At 40.7% G+C, this 19,762-nt stretch overlaps 1 protein-coding gene across 3 annotated transcripts in view; it reads left to right on the top strand.

Annotated features, from left to right (window-relative positions):
* UBE2E2 (ubiquitin conjugating enzyme E2 E2) overlaps positions 1-19,762 on the top strand; it is a 326,256-nt gene that overhangs the window by 192,727 nt on the left and 113,767 nt on the right. Inside the window, exon 4 of one of the 3 annotated variants that reach the window (XM_045511241.2) lies at positions 7,535-7,644. The exons of the other annotated variants lie outside the window; for them this stretch is intronic. Within the exon in view, the coding sequence (XP_045367197.1) occupies positions 7,535-7,644 (110 nt within the window). The remainder of the gene's footprint in view (positions 1-7,534; positions 7,645-19,762) is intronic. 3 annotated transcript variants of the gene reach the window in all.

The following is a 19,762-nucleotide window of genomic DNA, read 5'->3' as shown; positions in this document are numbered from 1 at the left end:
GCCAGCCAGACAAATCTGTCAGAGCTTTGAAATCCAGAGCTGTTAGGTGAGATAATGAGATAAAGGGTAAAGTAAGAGCAGCCTGAACGTTTCAGTCTAGTTAAAGTTGATTTGTATGTGACTTACAAATTTCACTTTTAGAAGAATGGTTCTCAGATATTAAGTAACTGTAAAGAGGTGAGTTACCGTTTGACTTGGATTTTGTTGGAAGGTGTCTCCTGCCATTTTGTGTCCCCCCCCCCTTCCAGTTCCTTTCCTGCTCTCCCCAGAATTTGATATTTAAACCCTGAGACTGGGTGGGCAAGGAGTCTGCTGAAACAAGCAGAGAAAATTTGAAACACCTAGAAGCTTTTAAAAACCCCTTGCTGCTGACTTTTAGTTAGAATTCCAAGGAGACGTGGATTGTGTGGACTGAGCTCTGGGGTAGCAGTGCTGGGGTTTTGGGGTCACCTCTCAAACCTCTGGAGTCACTTGGCCTGACTCTGTGTCAGTTGGGTATTTGGAAGCATCAAATGAAAACGAAATCCACTCTGCAATTGACAGGTCACTGTCATGCCTGTCAGTGAATTAGAATTGTTGGAACACCATCCACTTCCTCCAGCCTGAGTCTGAGAATTGGGGAAGGAAAGCTTAATGTGTTGGGGACGTGCCATCATCTCTCAGGAGGGAGGCAGATGGCTGTGTTATACCAACATGTGGCCAGAGCAGCACCCCCCCACACACACACACCTGCGGATTCTCTTTTTTTAAGTTACAGTATCTTCAGTGTAGCTTTGGGCTGTTATTTTTGAAAGGCAGCTGACCACTGGAGGCAATATCTTGAGCTAAAGATTTTAAGTATGTCATGTTGTCTAATTACTGACAGCAACAACAGAGAATAAAACCCTCCACTTGGCTCCTCTGAAACACTTACGTGTGTCTGCTGCTGCTGTGACACTCATGTCCAAGAGTATTTCATGTTTATTTAAGAACTTTAAGAATGTTGTTACAAAGTCTTGCTTTGTGATTTAAATTGAAGTTCCCCAGTGTTCATGTGGTGAGTTAAAATTTAGATTTTAGGTCCATGACTTTTATATTGTTAATTATAGCTTTAGATTTAAGTGGCCTGGGTAATGCATGCTTTGAAAGTAAAACCTGTCTGGGAGTTAGAAGAACAACATAAGGATATTTTAATAAAGACCTGGAGTCTTGTTACAACTCGTTAAACATTAGTAACAGTAGGATTAGGAATATTGGCTGAAATAGACAGGAAATCAAAGTGAAGGTTAGGCAGAATTGATTTTTTTTTTACATTGAATTAAATAAACTAAAAGAGAAGTTCTTAATGAACTGGAGGAGAATACCACAACATTTCTAAATTTTAAGAAATTAAATTCTATGACTGATAGATATGTGGAATTAATTTTAAAATGTTAAGAGCTCTGTGGCTTCTGTGGACATTATTTCATACCTTTAGCCTTGTGATAAGTTCTCAGTGTTAAGGAAGATCTGTTTTCTGATCCTAGGTGTTTGCAAAGACATACAGAGCATTTTAAAGAACTGTCATGCCCTCCCGTGTGTAAGGAAGGAAATTTTGCTGTGACGTATAGTTTTAAGTACACTAAACTCAAGTGCCTTACTCGGGGAGTTGAGTTTTCTGTTTTTTCTATAGTATCTCCTTACAAAAGCTTGTGGTACGAGCCTTTTTTTCTTTTCTTTCGTGCTTTCTTTCTCTTTTCTTTCTTTCTTTTGAAATCGAAGCTTTTTTTTAATCTAAAAAAAAGACCTTAAAAAGGTAGAATTTTGTAAATTTACACCTTGGCCACCAGATCTTTCTCTTCTCCGCCCGTACCCCCTCCAGTCTGCCCTCCAGACTCCAGTGAGCAGTCTGCTCACTGCTTACTGGTCCCTCCACTCTTGCACAATTTGCTGGAGTTTTCTTTTTTCCCCCAAGAGGAACATGATTTGAAAAAACTTCCTCCACCGTACTTGTTTGTATAGTATTTAATGTATTTGCTAATGCATTGTAACAAATGGCCATAGCAGTCAGGATCTAATGAAATTCGGCATTTAAAAAGCCGCCGCAGCTCCTGCGACGTCTGTGCCCTAGTGAATGCTGTCATGTAATTCACATCACTGCTTTCCAGTTCTCCCCCCACCTCTCTGGCCGGTGCGCAGCCTTCTAGCCAGCGTCCTCCTCATGGCCACAAATCAGGTGTCAGGCCCTCTTCCCTTCTCAGTCTGTCCCCTCTCTGAGTGCTCTCAGCTCTGCCCATGGTCCCGCTTACCACCCCCGGGCACCAGAGGAAGGACCTCTTGGATGTGATAAAGACACCACCGCTGTGAGGTCTGTCTTAGCTTCGGTACCCCAGAAAAAAAAGAGCCTGAAGCAGCAGGCTGTGTGCATTACTTCACAGGGGGACAGAGTCACAGGAAGCAGAGCGACAGGAGGAGGTGGTTTGGTAGGAGGGGAGCCAGCGCGTGGGCGAACTGTTGAATTCTCTCCCACCGCCCAGTCCTGTGAGATTGTACTCGAGACAGAAACGACTGTGTCCCAAGACCGTGTATGGTGAGAGAAGGAAGGAGGAAGAATTTTGCCGCTAGTTCCTGTCTCCCACTGGTCAAAGATCCCCCTACAATGTATTTCCTCCTCCCCACCCTCAGTAGTTGGTGGGGCGATGTGAAAGCGGGGGTCCGACACGTCAGCTCAGACGCCGAGTAGCAGCAGTTCACCTGGGGCTACATCTGAATTCCCTTTTTCTCTGTCAGTTGATCAAGAAGGGGAGAAACCATCCTCACCATCTGGAAGGCTGGGCTGCCTATAAATGTAATTCACTCGTGCCTTCTGGACGTATTCGAGCCTAGTCCCAAATAAGCCATAGTGGCTTGTTTTTTTGCCCATCTAACTTCATGTCTTAGTACTTCAGTCCCAGGGTCACTTGTTGACCGTGGTTGGATGTGCAGATGCCGTTGAGCCCTGTAACAGACTAGGGGCTGTTTTTTGTTTTTTGGGGTTTTTTTGATGGATAGTTGTTCTCTGCCGCAGAACCTCAGGGGTCTGCAATGTGAGCTCTCTTCTGGCGCTGACCAGAGACTCCACAGCGCCTTCGCCATCGCAGGTGGGTCTCGCACCCTCAGGTCCGCTGGCCCCAGACGCACCATAGCCTGGACGTGCCACAGAAGTCTTTTATATCTGTTCTGGATCACCCTTGAAACTGGCAACCACCAAGTCTCTGATACATGGGCCAAAGCGCTACTACGAAGCATGGAATATGCCTGCTCCAGAATCCAAAGAGGCCCACCTTTTTCTTAACTGCGGATGTTGGAAGAAACAACTTGTTCTCTGCCTCAGAGAGGACATTCTCAGCGTGTCCCAGAGCCCTCGACTCCCTGAGAGCAGCAGCAGTGTGCTGTATCTCTTAGTGTGTGCGGCTCCTGGTGTCTGTCTCATTGGCCAGCTAGGGTGCCCTCCATTTCCTGCTCTGGTTAATGTGCCGTCATCGGCACAGCGGACCAGAGTCGTCTGCTGAAATGGTGATCCAGCTCCCCACAGACTGTGTTTTGAGGGACATCAGGAGGGTTCACATTGCTCGGAGCCAGGGGGTAGCCCATCTCTACCAGGTGGAAGAAGGTAATTGCTGCGTTCACATATAAGCAGCTGGGTACCAGACGCCAGAAGCTGTTCAACATCCTGTCTAGCAGGACAGCTACTGTGGGGACTTCCGCCAGTTGGGGCTTACAAAGGTCCATCTGTATTTTTCCTGCAGGGTCGCTCTGAGTATAGAAAGGGGGGTTATAACAGGGGACCGCTCCTGCGTCTTTAACTCTTTGATGGTGTTACCCATCTCTGCGGTCCTTCCCGGTCAATGCAAATGCTTTTGATTTCCTGTCTTGAGTGGGGACAGACTTGTGGGGAAACATTTGAGAGGCTTATACTCAGCCCTTCTTACCAAAATGGCACTTATCCCTCATGTCAGAGAACCAGTCAGAGGGTCTCCCAATTACACACTTGAAGTCAGGTAAACCCCAAGGTGGGTCTGTCTGTACATCCATTGGACCAGGGCCAACACTTCAGTAATTACTTGGCCTCCATGAGCCCCCACACTAACTGGAGGGACATATGGTATTTAAGATTCCCCAGTATTGGTGTAGTTTGGAGCTCTGATGTAATAGTCCTCAAAAAGTCTGGAGTTCTTTTTCCTAGGGCACAGTTATCCACGCAAAAAATTCTTCGCTCTGTTCCGTCTCACACGTGCTCCTTTGTCTGGTATGTTTGCCTCCCCTCTTCCCTTGGGTATCGTCTGACCTCCCTAGTGAGGGCAGATCAATCATATATTAATTCTCCTTGATTTTAAATGAATGCCAGTCTCTTCTGAAGTTCGCAGAGGGCAACGTTGTTACCCGCTTTGTGCTCTGCTGTGCCCCTAGCTTAGTACGAGCCTCACACATCAAGAGATTAGTAACTGAGGAGTGAGTGGATTATTCGGTGGGTGAGAGAAAGCGAAGGAGTGTTTTACCCTGGCGTCAGGAGCCCGGTTGTTCTGGGGGACAGGTAATTAGATTTATATATATATTTTTTTCTTTAGTGGAGATACCGGGGACTGAACCCAGGACCTGGTGCATGCTAAAGCCTGCGCTTTACCACTTGAGCTGTATTTTCCCCCTGTCTCAGCAATTCTAAGAAGCTCTTTTGCCCCTATACCTTAACATTTCTGATAGCAATTGTTTTTGGCCAGGCAGCTGTTGTGAATTAGCTGTTATTGCCTGTGCATTCATAAGCAAACAAACAAACAAATATATACCTTGTAAAAAGAGCGTCAGCAACTTGGACAGAAATTCCCGGGGCAGGAGTGGAGCTGCGCTCGACGTACACTGCATCAGCCACGCTCTTGCTGACCCAAAACGACTAGGGTTGATGGTAGAACAGTCATCCCTGAGCTGAAAGTGATACAGAAGATTTGGAATCTGAATGTAAAGAATTTCTAGTATTAATCAGGCATTTTTTGTTCACATAATATCATTCTTGAGCACAAATAAAAAGATTATCCTCTATCACGTTATACTTATCGTGAGAGCCCATTCAATGGCATAATTTTCATGTGCTAAGAAATCACTTAGTTGTAGTTTAATTTGGCAATTTTTTAAAATTTCTTAGTGATTCATAAAGTAATAGTTTATCATCATTTTCCAATCTGTGAGATACGGCATTATACACAGTGGTCTTGAGGGCCCCCTTTAACGTATATGGGCATTTTATGTGAATTAGAGAGAGGCCAGCCTTGTGGCTGGATGGGAGGTGTGAGGATATCCGCCAGCTGTCTTTGGGAGGGGGAATCAGCTGTGCTGTGGGTGGCAGCTTCTGCCAGCCTAAGTTCTACAAAGAATATGTTTTTTTAATGGAGTTACTGGGGATTGAACCCAGGACCTTGTGCATGCTAAGCACGCACTCTACCGCTGAGCTGTACCCTCCCCTCCCTAAGGATAGTCTTTTTTCTGCCAATTTTTTATTTTTTATTTTATTTTTTAATGGAGGTACTGGGGATTGAACCAGGACCTTGTGCTTGCTACCCATGCGCTCTACCACTGAGCTACACTACCTCCTTCTTATAAAGAACAATTTTATCTCAGAGTCTGGAACAGAATATCACAGGTAGTTTTAGGCCTTGCTGTCCTGTTTTTGAATGCTCTGACTTGGAAGAAAGGTTATAGGAAAACTTTGCATAGCAATATGAGTATCATTCAAAACAATATGTTTCTATTTTTAAAAATCATTCTCTTTAAGGTAGTTTTTTCTAATGGATAAGCCTATTGTGTAAAAGTTTTATCTGGGCATATCAGGGTGTTTCTGGGTAGACAGGAAGACTAGCAGAATTTTAATTCTGATTGAGACTGTCCAGGTCAGTGACCTCATAATCTTTTCAGAATGAGGCTCTAACTATGAAGCATTCCAGTCCCCCTCCTAGGAACGTTGCTCAGCTCCTGAAAGGCCAGCCTTTGATGGTTGATATAGGTCTTTATATTTATGCATTTTTGTTTGCCCATATACTCTGGAACTCCTTTTCACACTGATTGTGTCTAAATTTTTAATTTTTACAGCCTTACTTTGCCCCAGCAGCTAAACCTAATTTACCCACTACAGTTACAATTTTGAATATAATTAGGAATATTCTACAAAATTAATACTTTGTATGCACAGCCTGCCGTAAGGATACTGATAAGAAGTAATCAAGAAGAATGTTAGTTCCTGTTGTGGGAAACATTCAAACTTACATTCGTTCAGTACTTGGATTCTGGGTCCCTTCTAAGTGTCTGAAATGCACTTCTATTATGAATTGGAAGATTTATAATTTATACTTTTAGGTTTATCATTACATTCAGATAGGTCATCTCATTTTATGTGGAATATCTTTTCTTGCCTGTGATTCCTTTCCCATCCCCCATTCTTACTGTAGTGCAGACAGAGCAGTGCAGTTTGTTATAATCTGACCCCAAACTGCTGTCTGGGAGTACAGGTAATTATGAGAGATTAGAGGCAAAAGCTGCAACTCAGGAGATTAAGAAGGAAATCAGGCAGAACCAGGATCTGTGGTACCTGGTGGGGAAAAATATGTCGTTCAGGGCACAGCTCCTGTTTATTTTTTCCTGCATCCCAGGGTTCACACAAACTTATAATCTTCCCAGTGCTTTTTGGAAATGGGATGTGATCCATTAGCTAGAGGAATCGTAGTGTCCTAGTAAATTGGGCCTCTTACCTTACTGCCCCAATGTATGCCATTGTAAAATACTCTGGCAAAAAGAGTTTAAACTGGAGAAATTTAGGGGAGCCAGTACAGAGTTTCAGAACATCAGTAGAAATATTCCACCGTAAGTGTGCACGTTGCAGCCCAAACCATGAAGATGCTCACATTTGGTACCAGGAGAAAACGTTCTGTGACTGAAGGCATTCACGGGGGACTTTTATTGTTAGCCACGTCATTAGGTATCAACAAACTGCCTACATGGATTCCCTAAAATATGTCAGGCAAAATAACAACAGATCCTTGTTCCTTTTGGCCATTCCATCACCATTAGTTACTAGCCAAGCACAGAATGATCAGGAGAAGTAAGTGGGTGGAATCCCAACATTGCTTCTCGTTTTTAACTCTCATTTTCAGAGTTTGGATGGGGTGAGAATGAGGAGCTGTGGGATTTTGTGAGGGTTTTGTTACAGCTGATTATATTTTCTTTCCACCACTGCCCATTATTTATAATTGAAAAACAATTATCTTTATTTTTTACCTTGATTGGGAAAACCATATCCTATTCCCATCAGATCTTTTCGGTATGTAACTGGGTCTAAGGTTGAACAGGTCCAGTAACGCTGCAGGTTATTTTTCCTGGGAGACTGAGGGACAGGCGGATCATCACACTTCGTGGTTAATCAGCTCTTAGAGTTGATCGCATATTACCCTGTTTTGAATTCACTGGCTAATCCAGTAAGCAGCGTTTGTAGTATCTCAGAGAGGGAAAGACACAAAGCTGGCTAACAATGGAATTTCCCGTTTTTCACTGGCAGGAACCCCAGCCCCGTAACGGGGAAGGGCCCACCAATCCCACCATTCCCCTAGTGAGGAAATGTCCCCCTGAAGAGGAGTTCTCCTGGCCTCTGGCCCCCGCCCCCGCCACGTGAGTACAGTGACAGCTCTGAGGCCCTCGGCAAGTTCCCCATTTCTCAGTAGCCATTTATCTGATGGGAAAATTGGCCAGACCCTCTTCCTTTTCATCCTCCGAAACGTTCCAGAAAAGGACTCCTTTTTATCCCTTTCTTTTTTTCTTTTTTTTTTTTTTTTTTACAAGTTTAATAGAAATTGCTGGATAGGAGGTTAAGACTCAGGTTCAGTGTGATTACTGAAAGCAAACTGTTGCTGTCTGGAGCAGTTCTGTCCAATAGAACTTTCTGCAGTGATGGAAATGTTCTAATCTGCACCTTTCCATACAGTAACCACTAACCACATGTGGCTCTCGAGTATTTGAAATGTAGTACAGCTGAGGAATTTAGTTTTTAATTTCATTTAATTTTAATTAATTTAAATTTAATTCTCCACGTATGACTGGGGGCTGCTGTGTTGGACAGTGAATGCCTGTGTTTACTGCCGTGTGCCTGAGCTGTTTAGCCCCTCTGAACATTTCCATAGATATACCCCTCCACCTCTATTTCATAACCCAGAAATTTTTGCCTTGTATAATTATATTCATCATTCTAAATATGATTCTCTAATAGTAGGAAAATCCTTAAGTTAAAAATTCTCTTTTGAAAATTTATTCTCCCATATTGCCCTTATGTAGTTTTAATTACTTTATGATATTAAGAAAATTTATTCAAGCTTAAACATATAATATATCTATTTAAGTAACCCAGCTTTATTTTCTTCTTTGCACATTTTAATTTGCAACTTCAATATATATGTAGAAGTAATTACACACATTAAAATAACTTTCCCATTTTATTATTCCTTTTTAAATGAGACTGTAAAATATCTTACATTAGTACAGTATGTGCAATGCTATTACCTAAACATTAAATTTAGCATTTACTAATATGGTACTTACCAGTTTCAAAATTTGGTTCTGATAGGTGGGTTACTGAAATTACAGATTAATTAAATTTGTAGTTTTAACTGCTGGAGTAGATGTCCTTCCACTGTCGGGCTATCATTAAAGATCACTTGCATCATAAGATGTTAGGAAGTTGTGTGTGAGATATATGGGAACTCTCTGTACTATCTGTGCTATTTTTCTATAAATCTAAAACTATTCTAAAGTGTTTCAAGTTTATTTTAAAGTATTACTTACGTCAAATTTTGTCATGCTATCTGTTTATATTCATCAATGTGCATTTATTGGATGCTGGGTATGCATCTAAAATAAGAATCATCAGATCAGCAGTGGGTAGCACTTACCTAGGTATCTCAACATGGCAACTTCAGACCATCCCTCAGAGATAATATTGTCATGATCTTACAGATGAGGAAGCTAAAGCCTGGAATACAAAGTGATTCAGCCAGGGTTACTTAGCTGGTCCACAGCAGAACCACAATTTGAACCAAGTAAGTCAGAGCCTTGAGTCACCATACTGGGTCTTGATTAGGCAGTATAAGATTTGTTCTCTCTGCCATCAGTGTGGCAAGACAAACTTTCCACTGTAAGAAATCTAAAATAAAGTAATACCCCAGTAATAAATTACTTTTACAACTTGAAAAATATAGAAGTATGTTTTATTTCTGTTACAGTGATTCAGACTTTATTTCTCTACAGTGGTTCATTATCTTTATGAGTGAAGAATCTTGACAGGAAATGTCTCTGTTAGTGGGGTTTTAAAAAATTGATGTATGCCTCATTAAGATAGTGACTAGGAATGAAAAAAAAAAAAATGAAGAGAGCAATACCTAAAGGGTAGGGGAAATGGATGTGGTAGGTTTTCTCCTAAAGACAAAGTTTTTATGAGACAAAATTTTTAAGAAACTTAAGGTAATTTGCGGCATATCATTTTATTACTACAGTGTTATTTTACCATTTGTCTGTCAGTGTTTTGTTTTACCATATGTTTGTGTTTTCTTCTTTTTTTTTTTTGATTGAAGTTTAGTCCATTAACTATATGTCTGTTAATGCTATTCTTCCTGTACATTAAAGTGTAGATCTTTGATTGTTAACATTTAAATATGGGAAAGGTTGCCAGTGAAATTTCAACATTTCTTTGAGATATTTTTAATGAGCTTTGGAAAGTATTTCTTCGGCTGAAAATAGGGAAGAAAAAAGATGGAGTTTTTTGAATAGCTCAAAAATTGTTTCAGATGGAATATATTGGTTCATCTGCTCATTTGATGAATATTTATATGCCCATTGGCAGATTAACACATTCAACAGCATGATCTAGCTACTGCATGGACTTAAGGTCATGCATTTACTCGTCAGCAAGAGAGACAATGTAAATGCTTTAAGGGAATTTGAATCATAAACAGGTGCAACTCTTCTGGGATCATTCCTTTTCTGTACACACTTGTGAACCAATTGGCAATCCTCTGTTGACTTTTGCAAATTATTTGGATTTGAAGGATGGAGCTTTCCTGCTTAGGATGTAGATTGTTAAATCTCTATTAAAATTTTTGTGAAAATGTAGGAAGTTCGGGGCAAAGGTCATGTTTGCGAATTAAGGAAATTTTAAATTCTAGTACACACTGACCAATGAAAATTTAGGTTAAAATTGTTGACTTAGAATGACATCCTAACTTGACGTAATTATCATCCTTACCAGGCTAGGTGATTCATGTTACCTAAGATTGGTTGGCTCACTCCTATGTAGTTCTGTGCTGGGCAAAGGAGAAGTGAGGCTTTGTCTCTGATGGGAAAATGACACTCAATGCTCTCACTTTTTAAAGGACAGTGTACAGCAAGAGATCTGGTAAGACCAGTAAGAAAGTAGAAAATCTTGAAGGACCATGATTTCTTCTCAAATGCCTATGATACAGCAGAGAGCTTAAGATGGACAAGTTCTTTTTATGCCATTGGGTTCCGTTCTCCACAGCGCAGAGCACACCCCTTTGCTCAAATAGCAACTGTATGTCCTGGATTTCCCAGAGTAAGCCAACTTTCTGGTCTTCCATCCTGTTTTTTCCGTAAGTGCCCTTGTACTAATTAGAGCATGTGTCCCATAAAAAAAAATCATACTTAGAAAAAATAACAAAGTAAATGATAGAGAAGGTTTGAGGGTGACATTTTGCATTGGGAAAGTAGCTGAAGTATACGTAAGACTTCGGTATCTGAGTTTGAATCTGCTTTCGTGTAACTGCTAAGTGCTGCGTTTGGTAGAATATCCTAGTTTGGTGTGTACATTTTAATTAAGTGTGTTGGTTAAATCAACCTGGTTGTGGTATTTTCTTCATGCTATTAAAAATAGTGAATTTTTTTTGTTAAAATGAACAGAGACTTTAAATTCATCCATTTCTATTGGAAACAATATGTTCTCAAGCTCTAACTTGTTTCTGCTATCAATGGTGAGCAAAAGAAAATACTTTATATCTTTTAAAATTTATTTTTTGTTTTTTAAATTTTGGGGGGGTAATTAGGTTTATTTAATTGTTATTATAATTTTGTAGTAGAGGTACTGGGAATTAAACCCAGGACCTCGTGCATGCTAAGCACACACTCTACCACTTGAACTATACCCTCCCCACTAAAGATATCTTATATCTTTAACCTATTTTTAAAGAGAGGGTTGGTATGAGTATGGTTTAAAGAAAGTTCAACAGAATAAATATTTAATGTATTAACAAAAGAAAACCAAGATTAAAGTCTTAGCATACTTTCTCTTTCTACATATTCACTTCTCATTTAAAAATAGTACAACAAATACGTTATATTCAAAAGTTATTAAGAGAGTAAATCCTCAAAACTCTCATCACAAGGAAAAATAATTCTTTTATTCCTTTAATTTTATATCCACGAGTGATGTGGATGTTCACTAAACTTATTGTGATACTCCTTTCATGATGGTGTAAGTCCAGACAATATGCTGTATACCTTAAACTTATACAGTGCTCTGTGTCAATTATATCTCAAAGAAACTGGAAGAAAAAATAAATAAAAATTTTAAAATGGCACAAAAATTAGATGACTAGAACTGGTAGTTTGGGGATTTAAAAAATTACTATATACCTTTCTGAATCTGGAAGAGGAATGATTGAAGGTCCTAATGAAACATAAATCAAAATATTGCATGTAAACACTTTATAAATCAAATAATAAATAAAATTTTAGTTATAAATTTTACTAATTGTCTGCAACCAACAGAGCTTTCCTCCAGGGCAAAACGTTATAGCTTTCTTTCCAGGATGTGTTTGCACATTGGCCCAGGAAGCACCTCTTAAGTGTTAAGATGTTGTTAATTCCCTGAGGAACCTCTACCTGAGTTTATACAGAGTTACTCCCAAAGAAGATAAATGACTGAAGCAAATAGCTCGGAGGACTGCTGTGAACTAGCCTCACAGTACAGTTTGTGCCCTTTAGTCGCATAGTAGGGAGGCAGACTTTCTGAAATAATTGCAAATTGTGTAAAACTGTGATGCTAAGTTCTGCTGAGTTCAGGTACTTGTTAGGACCATAGGCTAACAGAACCTAAAGGGAAGAAGAAGAGAGTATTTTACTTTCCTCTGTTTTGTTCAAATTTGGATTTTTTATAAGCAGATGAATTTTTTAGATGCTCATTACCCGCTCTTAAACTTGATTGATTTTAATACTTTGAGTTTTAAAAAATTTTTAATACTTAAATATAATAATTTACCTCTTTCATACTGTATATGCATTAGTTGTTAATTTATACAGATGATTAGAAAGAACATATTATTTTAGAAGAACAAAGAGCTTTGAAAAACAGTAGATAAATGGTGCTACCCATGAACAGAGTCCCTTTTTTTAAAGCTTAGACCTTTAAAGGCATCTCGTATCTGAGTGCTTTCCATCTGAAATCTGACTGAAGTTTCATATACTACCTTGTTTCTTCTTTAGTCTCAAAGAGCTTTCAAGACAGAAATTAGGGTGGTAGAACGCCTGCTTAGCACACTTAAGGTCCTGGGTTAAATCCCCAGTGCCTCCATTAAAAAGAAAAAAAAAAACTGAATAAAAGTAAATAAATAAATAAATGTAATTAACCCCCCCAAAAAAATTTTTTTTAAAAATGAAAAGATAGGAATTAGGGAATAAATTCCCAGAAAGCGTAAAAGAACAGAGTTGTAGGCTAGAGGGCTCTAGCAGATGTGATAGGAGTGAGCATTCTTCCCCGTGGCTTCACCTACACACAACACAAGGAAGACTGTCACCTCGTAAAGCAGAGAGCATGGACCACGCCCCAGCCTGCCCCCAGGATCATCCAACAGCTCTCTTTCATGCACAGGTGATGCGTGGTTGTGCTTACCTGAGAAATAATGCTGTGTAAATACATCTAGAAAAAGATCTCTTTTAAAGATGTATTTGAACTCTGTGAGAGCCTTAAGATGCCAGGCTTTTTAAACAGCATAAAACACAACCTCTCTTTAAGCTGTAGTGTATTTCCTAATCTAGCTGCAGCCGATCTCAAATTCTCAGCATTGCGCAGAAGTTAGAAACATTCTTTTGTCTGCCTGGCTTACATTTTGCAGTGTGCTTTGCTCCTTTATGGGTCTGTCAGAGATTCTCAGAAGTCATTGAGCCCAAGTATGGGGACTGGATTCCAAAGAAATCCAAGAACTCACTGGGATTGCCCTATCTCTCTGCCATAGGCAGGCCTGGCCCTGCCAAGAACAGCTTTCTGCACGCTTTGCTCTCTCTCTTTCTGGGAAAAGACCTGAAAATGTGGGTTTCGAAAGGCTTCCCAGCCTGCAGAATAAGTAGATGGAACAGAACCACCAACAGAGCTGACATTAAGCAATTCAACTATGTTCCTTACCTCTCAGTGCCTAACCTAAATGCCAATATGAAAAGGCTTTTGTGTCTACCAGACAAGGAAAGGAAGTATCAGCAAATCAAAAAGTAAGATCATCATGAGTTGCCTTTATTTTTATGTACATTCTAATTGAATAATTCAGATTCCATCTCATTTTTTTGTAAATAGAAGTTTGAACTAGATCTCTCTTTGGATTCCATGTTCTACCTTAATTGCGGGGCCACACACACTGAAACGAAACACCCATCTTCTGGGCTCACCCCGTTATTGACTGCTGTTATGTTTCCAAAGCCTGCCAAATGCTTTTTTGTTTTTTAAATAAGCAAATCTACCCACGGGACGTTCCAGAAGGGCCATCCTGCGCTCCTCAGCGTGTGGTGCTGGAAATTTGTTTTTCATCCTTCAGTGACCTTGGAGCCAATAGAACAAAGTGAATTTTTTTCTTTCACTAGCATTCTGCTCATTGACAAGGCAGATATAGTTCAGAGAGACTAAGAAATACTAAGAGCAAAACTTGTAACTCATATGTACAGTTGAATAACACCCCAAATTAGTTCAACTGTCTGCTTAACTGACTGATTTTCGTTTTCTTCCACCCTCTCTAATCATGAGAAAATAAGTGAGATGTAAAAGAACCATAACCTTTTGACAAATGCAGACACAATTATGAAGCCACAATTAAATTAACCAAAATAGGAGAGAAAAAAAGCAAATGCTGTTTGACAGCAGGGGAGCGCTGTCAACACCTTCAGGCCCTCTGCAGTTACCTTTCTACTGCTCTGAGGTCTGCCATGCACACTCAGCATGTGAGCAAATTACTTGTGCCTTGGGCCACCTTAGGTTGTCAGGGAAGCTTCTGGAGAAGGTCCGTGGCTGTAGTGTTGAGAGCTACTGTACCTGTCTCCATTCCTCTCCATTCCATGTTCCTCAGAACTTTTGTGAGCTGTGAAAACCACAGATTAGAACGAAGCCCCCTTGTCTCAGCATATTTTTTATATAATGAATCAAATAATTGTGTTAGTTTTACATGTTGGAAAATAAAAACTATAAAATTCACTTTGTGCTAAACAGTTTTATTCTGAATAACTAAAAGATCCCCCCCACCCCCACCCCCACCTTGGTCTTGGCTCCAAGTCCTGTGAGTTTGGGTGGGGGTCAGGTGCTTTCTCCAGTTTCCAGATGAAGAGTCCCAGCACGGCGGTTAAGTGACTGAGTTGGCTGTCGTGTCTGTGGCCTTGCAGGACAGCGGCAAGCCGGTGGATGACACTTGTGGAGTTATTTTATGATTTGGAGTAGATGTGACAGGTGGGCACTTTGAGCCACTGAGCTGCCTCTCAGAAGGCCTTCGGCACACAGTTGGAGTCAGTGTGAAAGCCCGAGATACGAGATGCGGCACTTCTGGAACTGCTAGCGCTGCATGCAGAAGACCGGGGTTCAGGTCTCTGCTGGGTCACAGCCACTCAGTGACCTGTGGTCACTGGGCCCTTCTGGCCTGCCGTACGGGCTGCTGCTTGCGGGGGCCTTAGCTTAGTGCTCGGGCTCAAATCCTGGCCTGCCTTCTCTGTTTCCTGTTTCCTCACCTATAAAGTGGTAACAGTGTCTACCTCGTAGGTTATGTACAACGCTCTCAAACCCTGTGTGATTTTTGGTGTGTAATAAGCCATCTAGAGCTTATGAGTATTATATTACTATTACTATTAGTAGGATTAATGGGATGTTTCACAGCATGCTATAAACTTTATTGATACATAATCGGAGGAGATTAAATATGTAGATAAATATCTATAATATAAGGTGGATGAGGATGCTCTAAAGCTCTTTGGTAATTACAGAAAAGAGATGATTTCCATCAGGGTTATCAAGGGTTGTATTTTTGAGCTTGATCCTAAAGGGCATAAAGATTTGGACGTGCCGAGGCTAGAGGAGTTGCAAGTGGTGAAGGCCATCCCAAGGGGAAGCAAAAACGTGAACAAGGTGGAATGCTGTATCCCTGAGTTACTACATTGATTTCAAGGGATCATTACATTTCATTCATCTTTTGGCCAAGTATCTGCGTCTGTATGAACCTCCTGTTTTAGGTACTGGAAGTTCTTACAATATTTTATAATTCACAGAATACTTTAATTTCCACAGAAAACTGTGAAGATAGGTTTCGTTGCTTTCATTTGCTAGATAAGGAAGCCGAGGCTCTCCCAGCAGGAATCAGCAGAAGGGGAGGCCCAGCGGTACAAGCACCCAATTTCATGTCTGTCTGCAGCAATACCCTGTCTCTGTCAGTCAAAGCTGAAACACATTCAAGGCCATCAGCCATCAGCCAGTGTAGTGGGCCCACGGTTGCTTTCCTAAGATGTTTGCTATGTTCACAAGGGCTGGAGAAGCAGTTTAGATGACCCCAGGTAAATCCAACGCCACTACTGTACACGTAACCCCAAACCCACAAGTTGCTGCTGACGATCCCGGGAAGGCAGCCACAAAGTAAGTGTTCTGATTAACACTGGGCGTGATCTTGCTCCATTTTACTAGTTAGCTGAAGTTTGCCAGGTAGCTTTGATTCGGATAGTGTTGTCTTTATTAAATTGAAATTGACCAATAAATGAATTTCAGGTCTTAAAGGTATGCTACAGTGTGTTCTTGATTATTTAACTAAGACATTTGTCAAAATAAGAAGGAAGAATTTTTACATGTTGATATTAGGAAATTATAAATTCATAATAGTCAAATAATTAAAGTAGGACTTTGTTCATAGACCGTCGTCCTCTGAACAATTTTCTACTTACCATCAGTATCACTTCTTTTAAAAGGATTTTTAATATGGGTAAAATGTCATGACTTGCATTGATTATTTATTTTAGCTGATATAATAAGCCACCAAAGCTTGTATTTTTTCCGTCAATCTCCAAGACAAACATTTCTAGTATTAGAAGCATAGTCTATTTCCCATGATTGTGCTATTGCATATTTGTTACTTTTTAAATATGAAGTTAGCATATTTCTACTTGAAATGTCTTGATTACATTGCATATTCTGAAAACTCACAATGCTCTAATAAAACTGTTACTTCCTGAGTAAAATGACTCTATGATGTGACATTTATATTAAATGTGATTTTCATCTACTATGTAGGGTTTTCTGAAATTATAACAAATTGTAATTCCATTCAGTTCTGGTTGCGTTGTAAGCTTGGGAGTGAACTGAAGTGATTTGTCATAAATACCCCACTAAGGGATTGGTTTGGAATACAGTGTAACTAATTTTTCATTTTTAATAATACAAGATTAGCATCATTCAGTATGAAATATTATATTCTTATACAGCATAATTCAAAAATGTCTCCCCATTGCTGTCACTGTGCAGTATTGATTTTAACTTGATGTCTTCATTGTCTGACATTTTCTCTACTTTATATGCTGCTTATTCTTAATATTGCTAAGAATTGTGTGTGAATGTATGCCTTTGTTCCCAACGTCTGTCAAGAAATTCTCTTAGCATTTGGAAGGAGAAGGAGTCTTGCCCTCCATTGATAGTTCTTCTCTGCCTACCCAGGGCTACGATTGTGCGTGATGAAAAACTACAACTTCTCACCACTTGGGTTTGCTGTGCACCACCAGCGCTGAGTGCCAGGATTTCTGCACCCCAGCTCAGGGAACTCGCAGTCTCTCCCTTCCCCTGGTTGCTGGATACCCAGCAGTCTAGGCCGACAGGAGGAAGGGAGTGGAGTTGGAGACAGGACAAGAGTTAAGCGATACCTGGGCAGTTCGAGGTTAAGGAAAGAACGAGACCAGCTCCAAGCCAGATACCAATGTAGAAAAATTGGGGTTGTTTTTTTTTTTGGCTCCCACCTCATCTTTTGCATCCCTCGTTCTCTCATGTACTCTTATCTCTCTGTATGTGGTTGAAGAATTCTTTTACCACAATAGGTTACCTGTTATAAGCAGGGACGCTGGAGCCACTTATCAGCAGTGTGACCTTGAGCAAGTTAACTGAACCCCTCTGTGCCTCAGTTTCCTTGTCTGTAAAACTGGGATAGTGTGTAATAGTACCCCATCCTGATTGGGATGTGAAGTGTGTGTAACAGTGCCTAGCATGCAGGAGACTGTATAATAAATTATTCTTACTGCAAATTAGATGGGTGAGGCTATCTATGGGGGAGATGCCACATACACACCTGGAAGGGGCTCAGTAAATACTCGTTTACTGAATGTTCCGTTCCCCCAAAGACCTGCCTTTTCTTATAGGCACCTTTTGCACAGAATTACCTCTCGGTCATTTTCCCCCTTGAAACTTTCATTCCTTTGGTGTACAGTCCCATAAGGGTGCTAAGAGAGAAAAGATGATCATCAAACTAAACTCAACCACTCTGAGGCAGGAATGACTAGGGACCCAGCCCTAGCAATGTTTTCTTTTAAAATCATATTAATTGGCAGGATTCTAGGCAACTTGGAATTTGGGAAGGAGAGCCTGAGCCTGTAACCTGGACGCCTGGATCAGTTTAACTTCTCACATCACAGAAGATGCGGCATCATTGTGAGCTGTGAGAGGTCCAAGATCCGGTATCCACCATATATGGACCCCCGTAATCAGGAGTGGTCGTGGCCCTCACGGCAGGTCTCATGGAACATTTGGGCCATGGCCTCTTGCCAGTGACTGTGGATGGCCTGGGCTCCAAGGCCCCTAGATGCCAGGTGTCTGCAGAGAGGGCCTCAGAGTAGCTTCTGAATCTGCTGCGTTGCTCTCTTCCCTCCCCATTGAGTTTTTTGGGGTTTTTTCCCTCCAACTTTTGGCTGGCTTTTTAAAAATAGTCCATAAACTGCTTATTATTTCTCCTAAATTACTACCCAGCGTAATAGAGTAACCACTGGCTACATCATTATGTTTCAGACTAAACCCATTTTAAGTTTATTCTGATACAGTTATTAACTCCATGCTGAGTGATTGTCACGTATTGTAACATTTATTGTAATGTAACATGGTCCTCTGTTTTCACCTCAAAAGAATCAGAGGGATTAATGCTAGCCACGTTCATTAAGCCAATTCTGATGAATAGGTTAAGGACCAGAATATTCTTGATAAATTAAAATGTACAGAGCATCTGAATTGCATCATCAGGCCTCGTTTAAAACCAGCATGTTTGCATGTCCCATGTCACTGCTGTGGCCCTCTGATGCTCCCCATGGCCATCAAGCCCTGCTTACACTTGGCCAACAACCCAGCCGCTCTGGCAGGGGAGCACCTGGTCACAGCGCAAGGTAACAACTGTCTGTGCTGGCTACGAGGGTGCTCTCTGAAGGGTAAGCCAGAACCTGACCCGCAAAGTCAGCAGTATTGTCAGAGGATCCTGTGTCAATGGTAGATTGGCTGTTTCATCCTCTCTTTAAACGTACTCACTACTTTTTCTCCAAGGAGACAAAATAAAGCCAATATCTTACTTTTCATCAGAACAGCTTAGTTACACTATCATGCAGGGGCAGTGCTGTGGCATAACCCTGCTCTGCAGAACTGAGCCGTCCAGGAAGGATGTCTGTTCAGCATTGGAATAGTATCAGCTGTCCACAAGAAAGTTTACATTCACTTTTAGTACCTTCCAAACACAGGACACTGTTCTAGAACCTGGGAAAGATGGAGAGAGAGAGAGCTGTATATGCATACATTAGTGTTAGTTTAGAAATTTTATCATGCTGAAAAAGACTTCGTAAATTCCACTTAAATCCAAAGCAAAACAAATGAACAGTCATCTTAAATCAACATTTGATTACGTAATACCCATTCCTTGATTAAGTGTGACATAAGTAGGAGTTGCTAGAGGCAGAGTTGATGTAGTGACAAGTCCCTCTCCAGTTACTGTAATTGGGGGATAATTAAATAGCCTTCCTCAGCTTCAGTTTCCTCATCTACAGAATGAGTAACACTTGTACTGCTTACTGCTTAGGGTTGGTGGTGGGACTCAGATGGGATAATACGTGAGAAGGTGCTTCATTATTTACTAGTTTTTTGTTGTTGTTGTTTAAAAGGTTCAAACTTTTTTGAGGAGAAGGGAGAAGATAATTAGGTTGGTTGGTTTGTTTGTTTGTTTATGGAGGTACTGGAGATCGAACCCAGGACCTTGTGCATGCTAAGCACGTGCTCTACCTCTGAGCTCTACCCTCCACCACCAAATGTTTTTTAAACATATATGTTTGAAGTCTTAAATACAAATGATACAGTTAGCAATCTAGACTCTAAGACTATTAACTACATATCTTTATCTTAGAAAATCGTTTAGCTAACATCCACTGAAAAGCATGTCATAACCTGAGCTTTTATCGATACTCAGATTTTCATGTTAGTTTTTGT

The sequence above is a fragment of the Camelus bactrianus genome, chromosome 1 (genome assembly GCF_048773025.1).
Source record: "Camelus bactrianus isolate YW-2024 breed Bactrian camel chromosome 1, ASM4877302v1, whole genome shotgun sequence".
NCBI lineage: Eukaryota > Metazoa > Chordata > Mammalia > Artiodactyla > Camelidae > Camelus > Camelus bactrianus.
The sequence above is the reverse complement of the archived record's forward strand: the minus strand, read 5'-3'. Positions and strand labels throughout refer to the sequence as shown.